This window comes from Lutjanus erythropterus, chromosome 17 (assembly GCF_056507025.1).
Source record: "Lutjanus erythropterus isolate fLutEry1 chromosome 17, fLutEry1.hap2, whole genome shotgun sequence".
Taxonomy (NCBI): domain Eukaryota; kingdom Metazoa; phylum Chordata; class Actinopteri; order Lutjaniformes; family Lutjanidae; genus Lutjanus; species Lutjanus erythropterus.
The window spans coordinates 16,818,561-16,843,130 of NC_139333.1; the positions used below are offsets into that span (position 1 = coordinate 16,818,561).

The window sequence follows — 24,570 nt, forward strand, 5'->3', positions numbered from 1 at the left end:
GTTTTACTCACAACCCAAACATATTCAGTTAACTGTCACAGAGGAGTAAAGAAACATAAAAATATTTTCTTGAAAAAAATACTCAAACCAATTAACTAGTTATCAAAATAGTTGGCAATTAATTTAATAATTGATTAATAATTGCAGCTCTGTTGTGATGTAATAAGCAATATAACTACTCTCTAATAAAGAACATATTACTTTTTTTGTCTAATTTGATACAAAGTAGGGTTTGTTACATCTTATCTGTGTGCTGTAAAATCAAGTGCGACTGGAAAAAGTGTGTCCATATCACATTTGGGTGTTTGATAATCTAACAGTCAGTTTATTTTATTAGTTTTTTTTACTGATTATTGTTTAATGAGAGTTAAATTGAGTTCAAATGCATCATGCTTTTAGTCATTTTTAGATGCTGAGGCCAGACTGTGAGATACATAATGGATCAGTTATTTAGAGTCACATTATTCTTGGTATTTTCATATTTACTGCAGCAAGTTCACAAAGATCAAAAAACTGGTAAACAGCTTTGAATAAATTGAACAATTATGAATGTCGGCATAAAAGGACAATGTGTTTCTGCTCTCATATTATTGTCAGGATGAACTTACAAAGAGCTGACAGGAGGTTTAATATTTAAAAAACTTGCAACTGCTTCCCTACACTTGGCTGTGTGCTTAGTGCTTACTCAATATCCATGAATATAATTAGTGTATTCCTGCATGTAATTACTATAACCTATCTATGCTTTAGGTAGCCATACAGCATGGTTATACAGAGATGATCAATTCAATGGTGTGAACTGAATCTTTAAATATTGCACTATCCCTGTGAAATTGTATGCAATCCCCAGAAAATACCATCTTATATAACCACTTTGGAGGCATCCCTAATGGGAGCAACCTCTACCAGCTTGTTATAATTGCTCTACAAGCACAGAGCTAGTTTATAACAAGACTAAATATGTCTTGCTCACTTAAAACCTTCTGGAGGCCAAAACATCCAAGGCATCAGACAAGGAAGCAAAGCAACATTGGAGGGCTCCCTGTCCAAAGCCGTGCATTGTGAATACAGTGTCTCTCGCACACACACGCACACACACAGCAGGATATTTGTGGAGTGTTAAAACAATAGCAGCAATGCTATGGTGCAGGCAGGAGCCACCTGGAACTGGACCATCTAAAATTAACATACAGTATGACAAAACTGTCAAGTGCCAGTGAAGCCCTGTTTCTGTGATCGTGAAGCCTAGTAGTGGTGTTCCTCCAGGACTGGGACTCTGCCCACACACACACACACACACACACACACACACACACACACACACACACACACACACACACATCGTCTCTGTGCATATGTGCAGAGTTAAAAGGAAACCATAAATACCAGGCTTACGCTTTAAAAAAAAAAAAAAAAAAAGAATTACTGTTCCACATGACTGGCTCTGACACCTCACCTGTCAATTTAGTTCAATGCAACTGGCGAAGAGAAAATGCAGCTCACACACACAAAAATCAAGCTTGCGAGATCGTGTTGCATGATGGCTAAATTCTGCCAGAGCATCTGAGGTGATGAGACAATGGCAGTGCAACACTCAGCACTATTTTTAAGATTATCTCCTCGGCAGTGTTATGAAATGCAGTGCAGTCTTCAATTCAAGTCTTTGCATGGCTCCTACTGACGGACCAACACTGCCCCCTGCTGCTTTTATCATACAATATCCACACAGTGTGCATGCATGCATATGCATGCTGGTCTCAGGGAGGGTACGGTTTCTTTGCCATATGCATGCATTAAATGATAGAACGCTCTTCACTAACAGCTGACACAAGAGTAATTGCCAGATGAGCATAGCCGTGCCATAGAGCAATTTACTCATCATGTTTGCCTGTTTGCTTCCCTAAATGCCAGCTGGCTTCATGTGCACACTTTTGGGCGTGTCTGCATGTGTGTGTGTGCGTGCGCCCATATGTCAACTGGTGGTATGGTAATTTGCGGTAAATTATAGACAATACAGCAACAATTTTCAAATGTAAGTCAAAACAACAGCTGTCACATGGTTCGACAAGTTGTCTGATGTTAGATATTCGTTTTTGTTTTTTGTTTTATTTCATCTAATAATATGCTGCTGATACTGTGGGCTGCACATAAGTTAGAAATAAGAATTAGTTAATCAAATGGGACTGTTACCCGACCCATATTGTTCATTCGGCTTCCTCTTTTATCCATGCTGTACGGGAGTCACGGTGTCCAGGGTTTCTGGATTTTTTGGGGGAAGGTTATTAGCATCCTTGCAGGATTAATGGGGGTACAATTGGCAATGGACCCTGTCGTACATCTTCTAAACACCTTTCCCCTGTGGAAAAAACAAGCTGTGTCTGGCTGACAGGCCTAACTGCAGCCAAGAAGATTGTAGCTACAACGCTACAAGCCACCTCACAATGTTTCAAGAATTTACTGGCTACTGAGCTTTCCAGACATTTATTAACTGGAACTATCACCAGCCAGAGTCAATGATGTACAACCCAACAATTTTAATATGGACTCATTTGATAAATAATTGGAAAGATCTTCTGTTTAATTAGGTACACTTTGCTTGTGTGTGGAGAGGGATGGAGACGGATGAGGGTTGAGGGGTAGATGGGTTTAACACTCAAAGGCAAACTGTTGTGCTGTCTATAATTTGTGGGTGTTGTCATAAAAAAATAAGTGCTAAAAGATATGTCGATAAAATGATGAAAAGTGGCTTGCCCTGCATGGGGAAATAATACATTTTTATTACTGATTTTATAACAAGCAGATAAAAACTGTGCCACACAACCCCCAACTTGGTAATGAACAAACCCTTCCCATGAACCACCACCAGATCTCAACATCATCAAAGTGATACTGCAATTAATCCGACTCCTGACTCCTTTTCGAAAGTCAAATTCTGAGCCAATGTCCAGCTTATTTTATTACTTTATCTTACTTTATCAAACTAGTTAGGCAAGTAGCAATTTATTATGACAGATATGCAATCGCAATTTCAAGTAGTTTCAAGTACTTTATCCAAAATGAATCAATCCTTGAAAATACTACATCAAAATGAAAGCGTTCTGAATGATTTCCAGCACCACAAACCCTGTGTTAGCACATCTTGATGCACACTCTTCACATAAAAATACGTTCACATAGTATTATTTTACTCCTGCAAACTTTTATTTTTTCCACATTTCACCAGAAGTGGAACAATGAATTTAAATCTCTCGATTTAGGAGGAGAAGAAACCTCATCTTTGTTGCATCCCAAAGTTGTTGTTTTTTTTCACTACTCCTCTTTTGCCTCCGTTCTTAACAGCCACTCCTGTCTGACAAGAAAATGACCTAAAGTGGAGAAGTGCAGGTAAAGGTAGCAAGAGAAAGTGGAGGCTGTTTTGGGCAGGTTATTTACAACTTCATCAAAAATGGATGTCTGCTACTGAGTAGATGGACGTGTACTATCCCACAATATGCCTTATACATGTAGAAGATCTCAGTCTGGGAGAAGATCGGAATAAACACACATTAACCTGAAACTGCCGGCTGTAATTAGACATTTTCACTCACATTTACGAGCGGGCGGTTCTCCTGCTGTGTTTTTCATGCTTTATCACTGATGTCATATTATCTCTTTAGTCACAGATAAGTGAGACAGGTGCAACTTGTACTATCCTCTCCATTACCGGCGCAGCGAGAAACATGGCAGCACAAACATCCTTTTTCTGGGTCGCGGAGGAAACAAGAGATGAGTTTTAGAGCTGTAGGACACACGTCTCGTCCTGCTCTGTCCAGACAGATGCATTCACTGTTGCCAAAGCCCAACCCTACAGCAAGTCTGTTGTTCCTATTACTTTAGTCTAATCAAAGTAACCTTTCTTTCCCTGATGCTAATCACAACCAAACTGACCTTGTTCTTGCCTTAGGGAAGCTGTGAGTTAACCATGAGGCATTTGAGCTGCTTAATGGCCTGCCTTTTTTTCCACGAGCATCTCTGATATGCAAATTAATGCAGCAAGGTGCTCCCAAAATCTAATCAGAACATCAGTTCTCCAGGGGGAACCTGTGGTGAGAGTATGGAGTTTCTGTTCTGAATTGTTCTTGAGTTATTGTGTTCAGAAGAATGAGTCTACAGACAGACTCAGAAAACAGAGAGAGAAACGTAATAATGCCGAACATTCAATCAGTTTTATTCTCAGTGCTTCCTCCTCAAAATTTTCGATTTCTAGTTTACTGAAAACACTCCAGTTTTGTCTCACGTAATGTGACTTGTTCGTGTTGCAGGGGGAAGACGGGAGGGTTCGGAGGGTCGGTGCGTCCTGTGGGTTCAGTGCACAGCCAGTGACCCGGCACAGACAGGTGGTAGTGGGTAACAGAAATAATCAGTGACACAGACAATACAGAACAGAGAAGGAACAAGTAAAGAAAAGATGGTTTTGACAGCAAGTGAAAAGAGGCTGTTTCACACTGGTATGTTGCATACGAGCCAGCAAGGGGCAGGCAACAATCAGCAACAATATATCCTAGTGATGACAGAGCAATAAATTTAGAAAACAAATCTATTGTAGCATCATTATTTGATTTAACCCAACTTATATAGAGATGACTGTTGATTGTCTCTTTCTAGAAGTTGTGGTGTCTTTGTTTTGGGGCCAAAGAACACTTGATTCTATTAGTGATCCAAATATAAGATATCTGCTGATGCACAATTATTGTACTTAATCTAAAACTATAAACAAAACAAATAAAAGATTATGTTCTTGTCTGGGAGTGTGTCTTTCAAAAAAAAACCCAAAATAATAATAATAATAATAATAATAATAATAATAATAATAATAATGATGATGATGATAACAACAAAAAACAATATTCTGAGATCAGATTGAATTTCTAGAAGTCATGTGAAGCAGACCATGATTCAGCAGGTCAGAGATGCAGGCACAGGGTTATGTTTTCCACTAGATGGTACTGTAGTCCCTCTTTATTTAACAAGGGGGCTGTAAGATGCACCATCCCCCCCTATTTCTCCAATGTGATCAGGAATGCTTATGATGTAATGATTTCCTTCTTTAAGGAGATTGTGTTAGTTTTTATTTAACGACTCTTATAAGATAAATTAATTTGGGGGCAAAATAAATTAATAATAAATGTGTTATGGTGGTAGAAAAAAACTTTCAAGTTTAAAAAAAATGTAATTCGTGAATTAAAATATTACAAACACAATGACTGCACTGGCTTATAGAGTGGATCTATAATAGTGGTCCCCCACCTAGAGACGGGTGAGGTGAGGGATGGTGACAATCTACAACTTCACCACTATACACTGGTCCTTTAATCAGATGTTTTCTGATGTAGGGCAAAACTCAGGGAGGTTCTTCTAAGATATTAGCCGTCATAAAGAGATGTTTTACCAAGGTTTGGGATGCAAGGGGGAAAAAAATCAATCTGATGAATAGTAGTCAACAATATGTCAAGTCTAAGTTAAATAACACTCAACATCAAGAATCTATGCTGTGACATCTATATTTTTTTTATATTATGCTTCTTCATAGAGGACAGCAGTTAGTTGTGGTCACCTAAAATTCATGCTGAACAGATTCTGAAGTTGACCAGATTTCACAATCGGAGGAAAAATGAATGAATACACGTGAATACAAAGTTCTCACAACACTCCTGCACAGTTACCAACTCATCCATTCTCGATGTTTTTGTTTTTTTTTACTCACTCCTGATTTGCCATATTATTCTGGCAAAAATGACTGAACACATATTGTCCATCCATATGCTCAGTTTGTTCCCAACACACTGTTCTGGGGCTCTGGCGAAAATAGTGTTTGGACCGAACTGAGCCAAAACATGGCTAAACACACAGCCTCCACTCCTCTATTTTCATGGTCCTCATGCACATCCATGCCATTCACATTTTTTGGCAGGGATGAACACTGTACAGTATTCAGCCATATTTTGGCACAAGTGTTGGTGTTTGGAACATAGTGAGTATACAGATGGACGGTGGAGTGGATTAGGCTGCAGGAGAGGGTTGAGAAGTTTGTAATTGATGTTTTCATATTTCTCATAGCCCCTTTTTACACCACCTCTTCAAGGCAGGAATGTTCTGTTGTTGTTCCACACCGTCATTCTGTTTTAGAAGCTGACTTTTTTGGGGGATTCCCGTGGGATTCCTGCAGGATGGGAGTCAATTTTACTATTCATCACGGGACTAGGATAGATATTCCATCTGTTTCTTTGTTTTAATCCAGGTTGAGTAAAGTACTCAAAACAGTTTTGTCAGTTGCTCCCAGGTCTCTGAACAGATTCCTCCTTTAAAAGTGAATAATTCACGTAACGTAATTTTCTTTTTGTTCAAAGTATCCTTCAGGAATTGATATCGAAGACAAGGTATTTGCAGTAGCACTGGTACCAGTATCGAAACTTTTTGAACAATACACAGCCCTAGCTGGTAGAAAGCTGGAAAAATGTGCTTCTGATGTGAACAGCCAGGCTAGGATTTTAGCTTCTCAAATTAGAAAAATTTCTGGTTTCTTTACTCTTCTACTACAGTAAACTGAATATCTTTTGGTTTGGGATGAAACAAGATGTTTAATGACATCACTTTGGGCTTTGGGAAACAGTGATCAACATTTTTCACCATTTTCTGACATTGTACAGACCAAATAAATGATTTATTAATCAAGAAAATGATCAAAAGACTCATTGATAAACATACTGTACAGTACTAATAAGTAATTTTGTGTTGCTTGCTTCTAATAATGATGTTTGATGCTGTAAAGGAGTGAAACAAAATACTTTATTATCATCTACTGTATTTGTCTTTAATTACATATAAGAACATACCAGTAATTTATAGGATCAACAAAATGACTGACCGGGCCTTTAACAGGAAATTAATCCTTTTACCATGAAGTGAGTTATAGTATCCTGTCAGGGATGCAGAAACTGGCCTAGGGACCCAGTAATTGGTTAGTGTTGATCTTGTGATATACAATGATATTGATTAGCCCCTAATAAATTTCGCCCTGCAAGTGTTCCTGTGCAGCGAAGGCTTCAGTGTTCTTGGGGGACACATCAAATGAATGATCACCATAAAGGGCAGGAGATGGATAATGCTGAGAGAGAGCTTTCGCGAGGTAATAAAAGAATCCCGCTGTGAACGAGCGAGGGGGCCTCGGAGCCCGAGCCTCTTCCTGTTGCTGATATAGATTTCTCATTTGTTTAAGTAGGACGTATCATATGCAGGAAATAGAACATTAGCTACTGTCAATGGAGACTTAACAAGTGATGGCTTTCTCACCTCCTCTGGGCCTTTAATGAGCTGTAATCAATCATAGCTATAACACTATATCACTGTGGGGTTATTTAGACATGATATGTAATAAATACGCTTTCACTGAGTGATAGTAGCACGTATAGACACGTTATTTGTATAGTGTAATTATATTTGCTTTACCAAGTCAGTTAAATGTGAACAAAAAGATTTCATTGACTTCTGATATCCACTTTAACAAGTCAAGTATAGAGCAGATAAATATTTCATCATTAGCTCCGTCTAAGAGTTTGAGCACTTGCACAGGCTCTGCAGAGAGATATTGACTTATCGGTCTAATAGCCCAATGCATTAACAAGGGCCCATCCAATAATCCCTAAACACTTCATTGTCATGTGGTTAACAATAGAACTGAATATAAATTGCACAAGAAAAAAACTCTTCTGGGACAGGGTGAGAGCTGGTCGATGTTATGGCGTTAACGTTTCCGTGACATTAAGGCTACAAAAGCCATCTTCGCATCAGTCTCTACACAATAAACAGGCAAATCAATGTCTTCAAAACTGCCTCTCACTTAGGATAGGAAATGTGACATGAATTACATCTAGTCTGAAGAGGTTTTATTATGATACTAATGTAATCCACCAGGCACTCACAATTAATTAATCAGTCATGCGCCAATCAATTCAATTTGTTGGCAAACTCCGTCAGACTCTTCTCCCTCATGCAGGCTGTTCAAACACAATGTTAGAAAAACAATCAATAGGTCTATTTTAATAAAACGTTTTCCCAAATTTTTCACATTACAGCAAAAATTATATAACACCGTATGTGGACAATACAATCACTATCATGGCGTGGATTATTTCAGAGGTAATGTAACTAAACTGGTCCAATGGAATAACGGCCACGCACGTCTTTTGAAGATTTCTCTTTTGTCAGCAGACATTGTGAAAACTAAATAAAAGGCATAAAGGGAGGTTTCAAGTCTCTCATGCAAGTGTCCATTTATAAATGGGCCACAACATTAACATCTCTCAAGCTTGTATTAGTTGACAGACAGGTCCAAATACTTAAAAAAAAATGTATCACAATGTCCATGGAAAGGCACTACACTACACAACAAATATGAAACAAATGAAAGCGCAAAATCACAAATTTTCTATATTCTACACTTCTCATGCAGAATTTGGTTAGTTTAGAACCATATGTTTTCCATCTGCAGCCATATTGGTTCTGACCCATAATGCTACAGGTGTCCCCTTGACTAAACTCTGGTCGACATCAAAATAAATCTTACATAAAGTCCACTACTTAAACATCACTTTCAAGGTGGTATATTTTAGAATTTTTTAAATCAAAGTTACCTTTTTAACATCCTATTTATTACATTTTAATGACATATGAACACATACATTGATGACATTATAACATTAACTTTATAGGCTAATTTACAGGCCAATAACTATAGTTACAGGTAATGGGCTAATTAATTATTATCAACCACAAATATCAATTTGCTAAATGTGAAGTTTCTTCAGGCCAAATCAAACCAATCAGCCTTATAAAACTTATCTCAGCAAGACTGAGGGGAATCTCTCTGTGAGCTGACTCTTCAAGAATCAGGTTATCCTGAATTTTCCTCTTTCATATTCAGAGAGAGTTACAGCTCTCTCCCTGATACGACTGCTCATCCTTTTTCTATAGTATTAATAAATGAATGCGTGCTTCAACTTGATATAATGGCTCTTCTTACTCTCTGGTTAGTTTTTACATGCGAGAAAGTAAATGTTGGTGGTGGTCAGGGGCAGCAGAGTAGCCTGAGGCAAACTAAAGCAAATAAAAAGGATAATTAATTAATTAAAGGTGGCGTGGCACAGGAAGGACTTTGTTGTATAAATGTCAGCATGGCACGGCAGTGTTGTATCATTAGTTTACTAATGGATAAGCCACCCTGATCCATCTTGTACTTTGATCAGTGTAGTTAGTTTAGTTTGAAATGGAATATAATATCCATTCGTATGTTTTCACTCATGTAGAATAACTTGAAAATATAATTGTGTTTTTGTTACCCAGTACCCAGTTACCCATGGAGTCTGCCATGTTGCACCACCGTGTTTCTACAGTAGCTCTGAGAGGATGAACCAACACTGGCACTAGAGAGGGACAGTGTTTGGTTTGTCCCGAGTTTTGCAGCCAATGTAGGTTTTCCTGCACACTACGAGGTAAGGATGAGCCAAACAGATACTCAGTATCGGTATCAGTCTGATAATGATCAATTCAGTGAACCAGACATAGGAAAAAAGTATAATCTGATATTTATAATGTTTGAGTGGTGCTGAATAATCGAAAATGTTGCCGAAGTTCTGTGTGTGAAAAAATTGAAATAAAAAGAAGCAGCACTATCACATGGCTGAGTATGTATTTCTTCATTTAGGTGAGTAGAATGTTTGTGTCACAGTTTAAGAGCATCCAAACAAATGTATTAGCAGCTCAGTTGTTTGAGACCGTATCGACAGATGCTCAGGGTTGAAATATCTAGATCGGAATCACACGAGAAAAAGTGGTATTGTGCCATCCTTACGTGGAAGGGGAGGGTGACTGCTTGATTCCACTGGTCCAGAGCTGATCACAGTCACTCTACACAATGCTTGCGATTCCACTCTCCACCCTGGCCATGTCAAACACACTCCTCATCTATTTAAGATCAATCCAGCAGAGACAAAATTCAAAATACAGCACCCTGTGAAGACTCCTATTAATAAACGATTTAACTACGTAGCCAACTTACCCACAGTAGAAGCATAGTAATCAAGGGCAAATTACCAAATTAACAAAATCTGAGGAAGTTACCAAAATCAGGCTGGCAAAACACTCCACTTCTCAAATGCTCCTGGTGTGGCATATAACTGTCTAGAGGATGTGCCTGGCAGAATCAAGGCGATGTGCTCATAATCTGCATGATTACCGCTGGATGCCACCAAATCTTTCACACTGGTCCTATAAGCATGGTGCTTTATTTCAGGTGTCATGAATGCTGAGCAATGTGTGTCTGTGTGTGCAAATGGTCATGTGAAATCTGTAACAAGCTACAGTTGGTCCCATATAGAAAGAAATGAACAGAATCAAGTAAAGTAAAAAGGAAATTTGTTCATTAAAGGGGCTTCTGTAGTAGTGATGGGTTTTCATTGCTCTGAAGTGAAAATTGAGCTCTACGTTAACATTAAATATAAAATCAGAAGATCATGTAGCAGTCAAACACAATATATACTGTATATTTAATGGTCCAGTGTGTAAGACTTGGGGGAATTTATAGGCAGAATGTGGCAAAAATGGAATAATATATCCATAAATATGTTTTAATTAGTTTATAATCACCTGAAAAAAGAAGTGTTGGGTTTTCATTACCTTGCCATGAGCCATTTATATCTACAGAGGGCGCAGGTCCTCACTGCCATGTTAAACCGCCATGCTTCTGCAGTAGCCCAGAATGGACAAGCTGGCTCTGGAGAGGGCCTTTCACATTTTTCATGAGTTTCACGTCTGCTGCGGTATCTCCTATACGCTTGAAATGGGATTATGAGGTGAGCAGTATTCACTCGTTTACAATCTACAACCTCACAGCTAGGTGACACTAAATCCTCCAAACTGGTCCTTTAATACAAGTGTGAGGGGAGATTATTTAATATTGGGACCTAAATAATTTCTGTCGTGCACAGTCTCTGGAATGCAAAGCAAGCTGCAAGGTCCAAAGTGCTACACCAAGTTAAATTATTGAGTTCTGTCTCATTTTTTTGCTCATTCTTTAAACTTTATTTATTTATTTGCTTCAGTGCAGAAAAACAAACTTTGATGTGAAAAGTTCTGTCAACAGTTTTCACTTCAATTTCAGATAAAGAAGCAATAAGATTTTTTTCACCATTTGTGCTATTCAATTTGAGGGATTGAAGACACCTTGAAACTTGAAAACATCCAGCAAAAAAAAAAAAAAAAATCTAATTTAAGTGCTGCTGGCTATTAACAATTTCTACTGAAGAGCTGAGAAGATGAAGACTTAAACTGCCTTCAGTGAGACACTTAAAAATCGTTGCAATTTAGCTGATCGATTGGAGATATATTTTAAATCTGTTCGGTTCTCATGTTAATATGTAGGCCTGCAGGTTACATAAATATATAATGAGCTGCTTTTATAAATGTAGATTTTCCACAGCAGAGTTAATAAGTGAACCCTATCCAGCTGAAATGTTCTTACAGATGTAACCTGCTCTGCCGCTGGCCATCAATTTGTTTGGACCGTCTGAGCAGCCTGATGTAAATTGAGACTGTTAATAACGGCTCTGTTAAGGTTATTGTGCGCAAAGACGCGTGACGTCACGCCCTCGCGCTGCATCTCGAGCCTTTCTCATCAGAGTGGAGAACAGTCCGGATCAAACGGCGTGCTTGTTTTGTCTTTCCACCTGCGCAAACGGGATGTATTTTTCTCCAGGTTTTGGGAATTTAAACTTTCAGAGCGTTCAGGGATGCGATGCTTAATTAAAGTTAAAATAGTTCCTTTATTGAGTTAAACTGAGAGTTTTATTGTAAACTTTTGTCCTCAAACCCACCGGCAGCGCTGTCTGTGAGACAGAGCAGCGGACAAACGGAGGAGTTGGAGTGGAGTGGAAATGGTCCAGTATCGGCGCGTCTCTCTGCGTCTCACTTGTTTGTCCCAAACTCCGCCAGATTTGCGCGATGTGGTTTTAGCTGCCGGACTCAGGAGGTCGAGAGTTGGAATTCTCATTGTTGGATCTACAGGATGCATCATCACTTGAATTCACATCATGTACAACCTGAAGAAAAGCGGATCTGTGTAACAACTTCGCTTCACATTTTCTTTTAATCCCTCTTTAAAACTTTCAGACGAAATCTCCTGACGCGCAATGATTTTAACAACTTTTGTCATTATATTGTCCTTCCTGGGTAAGTAACGCCTTTATCTTTATGTTCAGACTATAATATATGCTGATATATATGTTAAAACTGCACCTGTTTCTTTACAGTTCAACAGCAGACAGTGGCAGTGAGGAATTACGCACAAGCCTCGCCAAACAGATGTTTAATTCGTTCTGATTTGTTCTGTCTGTTGAGGCACGACTGTGAACACTAAAGGTTCAGAAAGTTTTATGTATTATTTGCAGGAAAACCATGACGTATTCCCGACTTAAATTACGTTATGTGCCTGTTCCTTTACAGCTCAACTCTATAAACGCAGCACACAGTGGCAGCGAGAAATTACGCACATGCCTCTCCAAACATACGTTCATTTGTTCTGATTGTTGACGCACGATTTCGAACATTCAGGGTTTAGAAAGTTTGTCTCATGTTTAGAGCATGTCTGGGTATTATTTGGCAACAATACCTTCACATATTCCCCAATTAAGAAATGTTAATTGGTAAGCCTGCTGTGCGTAAAACAATGTCGACAGATTGGTAAGCGTAAATGGTTTGACATAAGATAAGATCAACTTTTATCGACCAGGAGATTCAGATGTTATAGCAGCAACAGCAATGGGAATGAAACACAGTTGAGGAACAAGTAAAAGAGTACCAAGATTAAAAAAGAAGCATAATACTATAAACAGAATATAATAATACTGGAAGTAAGGATAAAAATACACATAAGAATACAACTAAAACTGTCTTGGTGAACAGGAATATACTAGTTTATATTTACAATAAATGTATGTATCTGTGCAGTCACCGTGAACACAAATCTTTCTGACTTCCTTCCTCTGACCCCCAGACTCGGTGTTCACCTTGAGGGGTGACAGCAGCAGCTCAGCCAGCCGCTCCGTCCGTCTCGACTGCGTAAAGGCCAGTGAACAATGTCTGAAGGAGTACAGCTGCAGCACCAAGTACCGGACCATGAGGCAGTGCGTGGCGGGGAGGGAGAGCAACTTCAGCGCGGTGACCGGTCCCGAAGCGCAGGGCGAGTGCCGCAACGCGATAGAAGCCATGAAGCAGAGCCCCCTCTACAACTGCAGGTGTAGGAGAGGCATGAAGAAGGAGAAGAACTGTCTGCGGATCTTCTGGAGCATATTTCAGAGTTTACAGGGTATGCACTGACCCCCAGCAGACTGTTAATCATTATTTAATTATTAATAAGCTTAATATGAGATTGCATTTACGGTGGGACAAGTATTCAGATCATCTCACTTTTTATAAATATCCCATTATAAGTAAAAGTCCTGCATTTGTGAAGTAAACGTAAGGGCTGCAACCAACGATTCTTTTCACGATCGTTCAGCTTCTAAAATGTCAAAAACTTGTGAAGAATTCTCATCACAGTTTCCCAGAGGTCAAAGTGACGTCTTCAGATTGTTTCTTTTGTCCAACCAACAGACCAAAACCCAAAGACTCTTCGTTTTCTATCACAAATGACAACGAAAAAGCACCTACATTTAAGAAGCTGGTACCAGTAAAATTAAATTTTTGCTTGAAAAATGACTAAAACATTAATCTGATAATCAAAATAGTTGGCAACTAATTTTGTTTAGATCAACTAAGAAATTAATTGACTAGTTGCAGCTCTACTTTAAGTTTCAAAAGACATTATGTGGCCAGAATATGGCTCCTATCATTGTAATATAACATTTTATACTATTGGATATGTATCACTGAAGAAATATTAACCATTATTTCAATGTTTAGCTGGTCAAGGTGGAGCCATTCTATAACAGTAGCTACTTTAATCTGTAATACAACATCAATTCATAATGAGAAGTAAGGAAATATAACAATATTTGCAATTTGCAATAGTGTATAGACGAAACAGTAAACTTTCACTGGTATTTTTATAATTATAAAATTATAAATGAATAAATCTAACTATAAATGGCAACTTGAATCAAGAAAAAGGATAAAATATATATATATAAAATACTTCCTATAAAACTAAAGAATAATATGTTTTTTCTTAAAACAATCTCCAGTATGTTCTGTAAAAAAAAATATCAGGCAACATATATACAGATACCAATATTGATATACGATACAGCTGTGCTAGGCCAATATCAGGCCAGTAATAAAAAAAATACAAAGAGAACAACTTGTATTAATAAAAATTAATAAGATGCTGCCAATAAATCTAAATATTAAAAAAAAAAAAAAGCATTGTGTTCTGCAAAAATATATCGAACAACATACACCAATACCCATATAGACTGATATAGCTGTGCTCTGCCAATATTGGACCAAAAATATTGGCCAACCGAGATGTCTGTCTAGCTCTAATTTGAGCTGATAACAAATGCATGTTGTACACAATCCCATAGTCCCACACACTCAGACTCATTAGTGACACATGTAACGAAGTTAAACCCGATTTGTGAAAGAGATAATTGAACTCGTAACAAAGTTAACCTGAGGTCAACCTCCTTCAAAAGATCTATTGTGTGATCACATGACAACATATTAATATTTACAAAATAAGAATGAGTCATTAACAGGGATTACCAAATTACTCCTTCAGTTAATTGATATCATGATGTTAAAGAGTATCAGATAACATCCACCCACATCACACACGTATGTTTACACGTGCTATTTCAAGCACATATCAGTGACAATCATTTGTTTCCCCTGCAGGTAATGACTTGCTGGAATACTCTCCGTATGAACCAGTCAATAGCCGGCTCTCAGATATCTTCCGTCTGGCCCCCATCATAGCCGGTAAGATGCTGCTTTCACGCTGCTGACATTCCTCAGGTTTAAGTTTGGACACAGTTAAGTCACTGCATACATGGAGACATCATCTCTCAGTTGTGCTTTAAACCCAGTTTAAGTCACCACATCACTGCTACAAATCTGTCACTATTTGACAACCACTCTTTTCTATTGCTGTCTGGTTTCAGGCTGCAGCTTTCAACGCCCATTATCCATCACAAAAGCTTTTATCTGCCACTGTGACCCACCGTACACAAAGCCGAGTAATTTAGTATATTTCACTTTCAGCTCTCAAAGCAATGATGAGAGGTCTGCATGTTTTTCCCGCTATCACAGTACTAGTGCTGGAAGTAGCATTTATGTGCTAGTTCTGAATTAATCATCCTTTTAGAGGCGAAGCCTGTGTTGTTTGAGCTCCAGGAGCTTGCAGGGCTGAATGCCTGGACTGAAAAAAGAAAAAACAAACCCCAGCAGAAATGTTGCTTGCTGTTTGTTCACTGTTAGAAATTTTGATTTCAAAAGGGTTCTTCCTGAAGGGTTGAGGTTCTACACAAATCCATTTGCATTTAAGGAACCCTTTTCTGAAGAAAGGCTTCTTCAAGAGTTCTTTGGAACACTAAGAGTTTCATTAAGAACCCTTTTCATCCCAGGATCCATTTTTGAAAGAAAGAGTTCTTCAAGGATTGTTCAAAGTGCGGGTGTTTTCTCAATTTAAACTTCACTCTAACATGGTTCTTCGTAGAACCCTTAGAAGACAAAGGGGTTATAAGTGAATTTCTTATAAAACATATTTTCAGATCCCCTTGTGTGGGCTCTACATGAAACCTCTGAAATATAAGAGGGTTCTCAATAGAACATTTTGGGTTGGTTCTTGATTAAAACCTTGGCATATAAAACGGTTCTCCATAGAACAACCTCAGAGAGTTCTAGATGAATCTCTTGGTATATAAAATGACCCTGGGTAGAACGTCCTGAGTGGGTTTTAGCTGAAACCCTTGGAATATAAAAGGATTCTCGGTAGAACACCCTTGGTGTGTTCTAGAAAAAAGTCTTGGAATATAAAATGGTTCTTGGTGGAACCTTTTAGATGAAACCCTTTAAGTATAAAAGAGTTCTCACTAGAACACTTCAGGTGGGTTCTTGTTAGCAACCTTAGAGGGTGGAAAGGACCCCCTCCCAGAGAGGGTTCTGAGTGGAACTATTACACTATAGAGGGGTTCTCTGTCAAATTCCCTAGGTTCTCGGTAGAACCCCCTAGGTGGGTTCTTGATGAAACCCTTGGAAAATAAAAGGGTTCTAGGTAAAACACCCTGCATGTGTTCGAGATAAACCTCTTAGAATATAAAAGGATTCTCAGTAGAACACCCTGGGGGGATTCTTGCGTGCAACATTAGAAGGTGGAAAAGTTCTAGATGGAACCCCCCAGAGGCGGGGTTCTGAGTGGAACCATTACACCATCTCACAAGAGGTTCTATGTATAACCTTTTTATGTTTGGTTATAGGCAGAATCCTTGGAAAGGGTTTCAAGTGGAATCTATAAAAGGCTTTACCGGTAACCAAAAAAGTTTCTTCTAAGGGGACAAGCTTTAGAACCCTGTATGGTTCTATTTAGCACTTTTACTTCCAAGAGAGTTGTTGTCAATCTAAATGCCATTCATTTCCCCAAATGCCAGTGGAGTGCAGGTGGACTTGGGAGCATGCACCTATGCTTGCCCACATTTAGATCTGCTGAGATCACTCACACACACACTCACTCACACACACACACACACACACCCGCACACACACACAGTGGAGCAATTAACCATCTGTCTGTGTTCAATGGTACTGATAGAACAAGAGCTGTGTGTGTGACAAGTGCAGTACTCTCTGGCACTCTTCAGTGTTGGGCTTCCTGGCTGGAGGAGGGCATCTGCTGCACCGGCCAGCTACCATTTCACTGAAAAAATGGTCATTTGATTCCGTCTCTGGCTCTCCTTCCCTCCCTCTCTCTCTGGCTCTCGCTGTGATTGAATCCACTTAGCGTATCACAGTGGCTCCGCTCCACGTGCGATGACATAATGGTTAACTGTATTTCAAAAGAGAGAGTAAAGAAAAAAAATTTATTGCAATTCGGATTTTGCCGCCGTGCTGGAATGGCGCAAACGTAATGCAGAGATAGGTCTAGCAAGGCGAGACTAAGAAGAATTGGAAGAAAATTGAAATTGGAAAAGTGGTTAAGGATTCATGAGGCTTTCAGATAATGGGTCTACGAATAAAACAAAACAGGAATTATTAAGAGGCCAAGAAGAAAAAGCAGTTTGAAACGTACAGGTCATTATTTTAACTACAGAATCATTTGTTTGATGTAGAGACAGCAGATCCTCCTGAACAAACGTTTTAATCTTTATTAAAATATATTCAAAAATCGGATCTGCTGCTAATGTGCTCTTCTATCAAAGTCAGTGACTTACAATACAGTAGATATGGTAGTTTAACTTATCATTATTAGGTGCTGTTGTATTAAAAGAAATCACCAATGCGTATGTGAGCCACATAAATCAGGATGCAGAGATGGAGCTGGGGCTGACTAGCCAGTGTAATGTATAGCAGTGTGTAAACAGCCAAAGGGGCTCTAAGAAAAAAATAAATCACTTAATGGGTTAGATATCAGGACTCCATTTGCCATAAGTGACCTCATTCCTGTCTGCAACTAAGCCAAGCCTCGGGCAAACTGCAGGGTAAAATAATGCCCATGTGAGCCAGCACTGAATGATCTATACTATATCCCATGGGTCAACTGCTAAGACATGATGCTCACGACTCAGAATGGCTTAAAAATCAATGCTTGGGATTATATACATTTAATACAGTTTATTCCAAGCAAGTTTCAGCAACCTAACAATTGACTTCTGTTAACCTTTCATCCCATCCTGTTTTTTTTATTTATTTAATTGGATTTTATGTAATAGCTTTACATGTACACACATTTTGCTTAGTTCTGTCATTTCATATAAACGACAGGCCTAAGCATAAATATATTAGAAATCAATGAGAGTCTATAGCCATGCCTGTAGCTCTATGAGGCTGCACAGCAGAGTTTTGAACTATATGCTACTAAGGTCAGAGCTAACATGCTCATGATGACAATGCTAGCATGCTGATATTAAGCAAGATTGTTCACCATCTCAATTTAGCATGCTAACTAAGGCTGCAAACTAATGGTTAACTAAACTGTTAGCCGGTGAGAAGAGTCTTAGTTTGCCATGTTTCATTTATTGGTTAGTTGCAGAAAAAAGGGGGGAAAAAAGCCAAACACCTAAAATTCCTTTCTGGATCTGCACCTCAACGTTTGGACCAGGGGATTGTTGGAATATGCTCCTTTTTGTCTTGTAACACTGAACTCACTTTTGCACTGCTGTTAACTGTCCTGTAGCTGAAATTGGCCAATTATTAGACTGGGACACAGTCCCAGAGGCCAAAGAGGCTGGTTTATACTGTGCTGAAATAAATTAACCAAATGTTCAGTTTATTTACTGGTTGTTCTAACACATTGACGGTCATTATCGCTTTTGCCATTAGCGTTTAACAGGCAACTCGCTTTGCACCTCAAAAATATGTATTTAAATCTTTAAATTAGTGTGCTAAATGTGTGATGACTAGTCAACTAATAGCTTGAACTAATGACTAATAAAAACTTAAGTCGGGGGAAGTACTAACGCTAACACTTGCTAATAAGCACTAAACATAAAATACAGCTGAGGCTGATGAGAATGTCATTAGCTTTGCAAGCATCCTATCATAAACCAAAGCACCTGACAAAGTGAAATTTTTAATTTAAGATGGCAAAATAAAGTCAGGGGATGAGATGATTACAATCTGCCTGAGGGGGGCATGAATTTCTGTAGTAAATTAGAAGATAATCCATCCAACAGTTGTTGAAAACAACATGATGTTCAGAAGGTAATGATACACTGAAATAATTTTACTGAAAATGTTTCATATTGAAAGCCTCTCAACCATTTGAAATTGCTTTGCACCTCAGTATTTTCACAGATGCAAAATAAATCCATGTTTCATGCTGCACTTGTATTTCTGAGACTGTTGCTGACTTTGGTCGATGCTGGACAGTAATTACCGTGAGTTTATTCAAACCACTGGGAATTTCATTGTGGTGAAACCAGTAATCGTTTCATCCCTAGTGAAGTAGCTATGATTAATCGCTGTGAATCATGAATGTCTGTTCCAAATTCTGCGCCATTCCATCAAGTAGCTTGAATGATGAGATATTTTAACTTTGACCTGCACAGAGCACTGGAGGAAATGTTAGAATTTATCTTTCAGGGACCATGAATATGTGTACTAAATTTCATGGCAATCCATCCAAATATTGTCAAGATATTTCTCTCAAATTCAAAACTGTAAACCTGCTGGTGGCGCTAGAGGTAAAATCAAGAGGCTGACGAACAGTAGGACCGTGAATGTCTGTACAAAGTTTCAAGGCAATTAATACAGTATTTGATGATATTTCAGTCTGGAACAAAGCCGTAGACCGACCAACAGAATGACGTAGCAATCCATAGATCCATGTCACCATAATTAGTTTCTCACTCCTCATGCTGACTGTTAGCATGGCTGCTCTCTGTTTTGAGTACCTTCTTCATTAAGCCACTTTAATCATTTATGGCTTAGTCAGAAAGCTTCACTTATAACATATTTATAACATTATTAATTCAAGGTGAAAGGTGCGACATCCAAGCCAATAATTGCTAGAATTATGGTCTCCAGGAACAGCTGAAATTAAGCGCGCTGTCATTTATAAATCAATGAGCAAGTGCCTTTCAGAGATGTAACACAATGCTGGTGTGCAGACTCAGGGAATGATGAGATTATAGGACTACCTTTAGCAAGGGAAAATCTTCTGTAAAACACATTTTATTGGCGTAATTGAGGCCATCACGAGGAAAGTCTTGACTAAATGACACTGAGCTTAAGACAGCTTCAAATGTACCTGCACTCTTTGGTTATGCTTCTTTGCAATCTCGTAGCGGTAGTTAAGAAAAGCAAGGATTCCTGCAGGGCATATCTTGTAGGATCACATTTCCAACTCATTACAAGTAAGGTACTTTTTAGAGACAAGATGAACTGATTCTGCTGCAGTGGTATAAGATTACATCCAAAGACTAGCACATAGTGCACATAAGAATGAGCAAGAGAATAAATTCTGCCTTTCAGTTCTTAATGCTTCCCTTTGAAAATCAAAAAAAAAAAAAAAAAAAAATGTATCCAGCGATAATTAAAAGTTAGAAATATGTCAATGTAAATAAGTGTCTCACGTCTCTATCTAAACACACATCTTGTACTCGATTTCTATTAGGGGTGGCACAGTTCTCAAATGCACGATTCAATTTGATACTGCAACGGTGCTGCTGCAAAATAGTGTCAAGGGGGAACTTGTTTTAGTGGAACATTTCCATGTTGAGAGGCGAGCTCTGGCATCAAAATGAAAAGAAGGTAACATCTATTAGCTTGTTCATGTTTTTACGATTCACTAATTTGCCGTTTTCTGCGTGTAGTTTGCAGCCCTGAGGTTGTTGTTTCTCATGGATTTTGAAAACTTAGATACCAGATGCTGCGGTGCTGCTTGAAACAACTAGCCAGCGGCAGGCTTATACCTGCAGTGTGCATCCAGTGAGTCAGACTATCACTTTATTGACATTTATATTCACAGTGTCCTTGACCTTTGACCTCCAAATTCTAATAAGATCATCATCCAAATGGATGTTTGTACCAAATTTGAAGAAATTCCATCCAGGTGTTCATTCATGAGAATGGGACGGATGTGACGTCACAGTGACCTTTGACCACCAAAATCTATTCAGTTCACCTTTGAGTCCGTGTGGATGTTTGTGCCAAGTTTGAAGAAATTCTGTAAAGGTTTTGCTGAGGTATCACTTTGTCAAGAATGGGATGGACTGTCAGACGTATGTATGTACATATGGACAAACAGAACAACAGACAGACACCCCAACAACATAACGCCTCTAGCCACAGCTGTCGCCAGGGCAGAGACATCAAAAAATACAGTGAGAATCAATGATTCTTCCTTTGATTTCAACTGACAGTGAAAGCTAATATTAATCAATTCTCTATTTAATATTGAAACTGTGAAACTCTGATTTCTATCAATAAATTCCTGTCACTCATGTTCCCCTTGTGCAATAACCGCTATGAACTGGAGCACATCTTAACTGCATAAATGTTTTCATTTTCAAAGTAACAAACTTCACAAGTTTTCGAAAAAGCCCTCGAGCCAGTTCCTCAATTTACATGTAAGCAGCCACTCTCTCAGAGGAAATCTCACTATTACTGGCCCTACCACTGAGCCCAGTATATTTCTCCTCTCCTCCCAGTCTATCCTCACAGCTCATCAGTAGTCTTACAGAGAGTCGAGTCGCTGAACAAGAGATGAAGCTTGGCATGATGATTTTCCATTGCAAAGACCTCCAGAATAATTCATTGGGTCTCCAGTAGTCGCCTGAAGCAACAGATTAATCCTCTGTAGTCTTTGTCCTCTGCCACTGGCCCAGTCTGCCTGTGAACTGTGCATATATGAGCTGAACATCGCAGTAGCCATCAGTAGAAGAAACACTTTTAATCTGCTGAGCCTTTTTACACAAGACTGCTTTCAGCCATATCAGCGAATCATCTGACGGCATTTCCTTTCGCGCACTTCTCCTTTGTTTTCGCTCTGCCCCTCTGTAACCGCAGAATAACACAATTTACTCCAGCTGAGTTAACCAGAGACAGCTCAAAAGCCAATAATATACACAAGTTGTGGATTAGAAATTCACTTAGATGCTGCGTAATCAAATATGAAAACTGAAGCATTCAGTGGCATGAAGTGAAACAAAAAAAACGTTATCCTGTTTATCGGCAAACATACTGTATTTCAGAGTTTTGCCTTCTTCATAATAGAAACATAAAACACTGCATAAAGCACAGCAGATGTGTGAACAGAGGGGAGCCTGGGGGATGGAGACAACAGCATCAACATCTGTAAAATAACATGTAATCCAAGATATTTAATGAGTATCCAACATGACACACTGTACAGCTTTGCCAAGGTCTTGCATTATACTACATATGCATGCAGGTGTTATGTCCACCCCCTACAGAACACAACTTAAAAAGCCTTCAAATGACTACAGTAAAATCACACTCGAAAAAAGCCCTTCTCTCAATATCAGTATGAAGCTTGTTTAGACTTTGAAAATTGCATGTCAATAGTTCATGTCCATCATGCTGGACTGCAGTAAATTTAGAAGCCAAAGCTGTACCTTTCAGCAGGCATTCCCAAGTATCTAAAATTCAAAGCCAGAGAGATAGCATTTCTTAATTTGTTGTGTTGTACAAACAAATTGGGTGTCAAGGGGCGGCTGTGGCTCGGCAGGTAGAGCAGGTCAGCTCTTCTTGTCCACATGTGTCCTTGGGTAAGAGGAACACCTTGCATGGTGGCTACCCTGATAAATTTGTCTGTGAATGTGTGTTTGAATGAGAGGCAAATTGTAAAGTGATGTATGAAAGTAATATTCTATTTTCCTATCAATCTCCAGCAGTTTTGTGAGTAGATAATGAATGAATTTTCATTTTTAGTCAAACCATCCCTTTTAGAAAATTGTAAGGATTTGCTCATGTGTGATAGCAAATGAAGAGTCCTTGGGTTTTGGGCTGTTGGTTGGAAAAAAGAAGTAATTTGAAGACATCGCTATGGACTCTGGGACATTGTGATGAGCATTTTTCACAACATGATTAATAATGACAAGAATGAGCAGATTAATCAATAATGAAAATAATCGTTTGTTGCGTCCATGTGGTGTGTGATAAAAATAAATGCATAAAATGCAGAACTTTGATTTTTTTCAGGAATGCTTCAATTCACATGATGATTTCTGAACGAAGCAGAAAAAGGTAACAAATGAAATACTCTATTGGTATATGTATCACTTAAAGGATACTAGGGTAAATTACTGTGAAAAGATATAATGAGTATTTTTGTGTTGAGGGGACACATTGTTTGGCCACATCATGTAAATCAAACACTATCAGACACATTATCAGTCATTAACATACACACTCATTCACATGCTGACTAACCCACTCCCAGCATTCTCTGCAACTCTGACACAGATGACTGGAAGATGAAGGCTCAGTAAAGCAGCTTGGAAGCAGAAATTTCTCACCAAGATGAGTGTACCTGATGGCTTAGCCATGACAAGCTGTGTGCAGGGAGCCTCATGGATCTGCAGCCATGAGTGATGCGATGTGGTGGCTAATCATGTCTTCGCGATAAGAAAATAAAACGCTGTAGGCTGCAGGTGACATAGGAAAATATTTCCAGTCAGGCATGGAATTATTTGATGTGAGCAAACTACACCCCGGCCTGCACCCATATGCACAAACACATATATACACAAACACATAATCATTCATACTGTGTGCACTACTGTTGCATGGAGACTGTCATCTACATGCAAATCACCCTGCACACATTCCCATATAATGACAGTCACATGACAGTCACGTTTTCAAAATTTTAAAATATCTTAGTGCCTCAGGCTTTCCATACATCTCTCAGATTGATATACAGATGCAGAAATGTACAAGTTAATGGTTTTAGATACTAATGCTTAAAAGTAGGAAGCAAGAAGGAAAAAAAAAGAGTTGCTACTATCACTTAGAAACTGCTGATGGTGAGCCAGTACATAGGCTGTTACATTTCTAATATTAACACTTTAATATAAGCAGATAAGTGACTATGTCATTTACAGCCATATGTACATAATAGCAAGCATGTAAAACGCATTACAAATTAGTCATAATCCAAAGTAATCCAAGTTTTTGTGCACTTTCCTGATTCTGGATTTGAATGCTCAGACATTTATTACAAAAATTACACAATTATTCCACAAAACAATCATAAAAAATCCATGTCATTTGTCCCACTCAAACAGAAGTAACAAAACTTTTCTGCTCCCACTTAATCTGCCTCTCTTAGCACAAAATTTAGAAACATGTATCAAGGAATTATGGTCCCCGAGTCCCGCCGTCCAACATCAGCATCCTTGTGATCTTATGTCAGAATCACACCGAATACTGCAGACACCAGCAATGCTGAGGGTACTGCACTTCTGTTTAAATGCATACAGGATGAATGACTGACTGGAGGATTAAATGAAGTAAAGGAATAGCCGGTGCGAGTGGAACTAAGTGAGATTTTGCTAATTACATGGGTGCACTTAATAAATGGGTCTTGGGTCTGGTCATAAATAGAGACACAGACGTGGATTTAGTGACGCTGGCAAGAAGCCTGATAGAAGGCAGGGTGCCATGAAGGAGCAGGCTCTGACCACCGCTGTTTTCTTTCCATTATGGGGAATGACAAAGAGGGCACTAAGTGGAGGGATAGGTTTAGAAAGATTAAGTAAAGCAGTGATACATTGTGAAGGACCATTATCTAAACAGCATACAAAGACTATGCAATATAGTTATTTTGTGGTTTTCAGTACTTGGGAAAGTGAATTT

General features: G+C 38.7%; 1 protein-coding gene across 1 annotated transcript in view; it reads left to right on the forward strand.

Moving 5' to 3' along the window:
- The first annotated feature begins 11,730 nt into the window (after window positions 1-11,730).
- gfra1b (gdnf family receptor alpha 1b) overlaps window positions 11,731-24,570 on the forward strand; it is a 28,569-nt gene continuing 15,729 nt past the window's right edge. Inside the window, exons 1-3 of the mRNA XM_084741300.1 lie at window positions 11,731-12,261; window positions 13,085-13,396; window positions 14,929-15,012. Coding sequence (XP_084597426.1) covers window positions 12,222-12,261; window positions 13,085-13,396; window positions 14,929-15,012 — 436 coding nt within the window. The 5' untranslated portion in view covers window positions 11,731-12,221. The remainder of the gene's footprint in view (window positions 12,262-13,084; window positions 13,397-14,928; window positions 15,013-24,570) is intronic.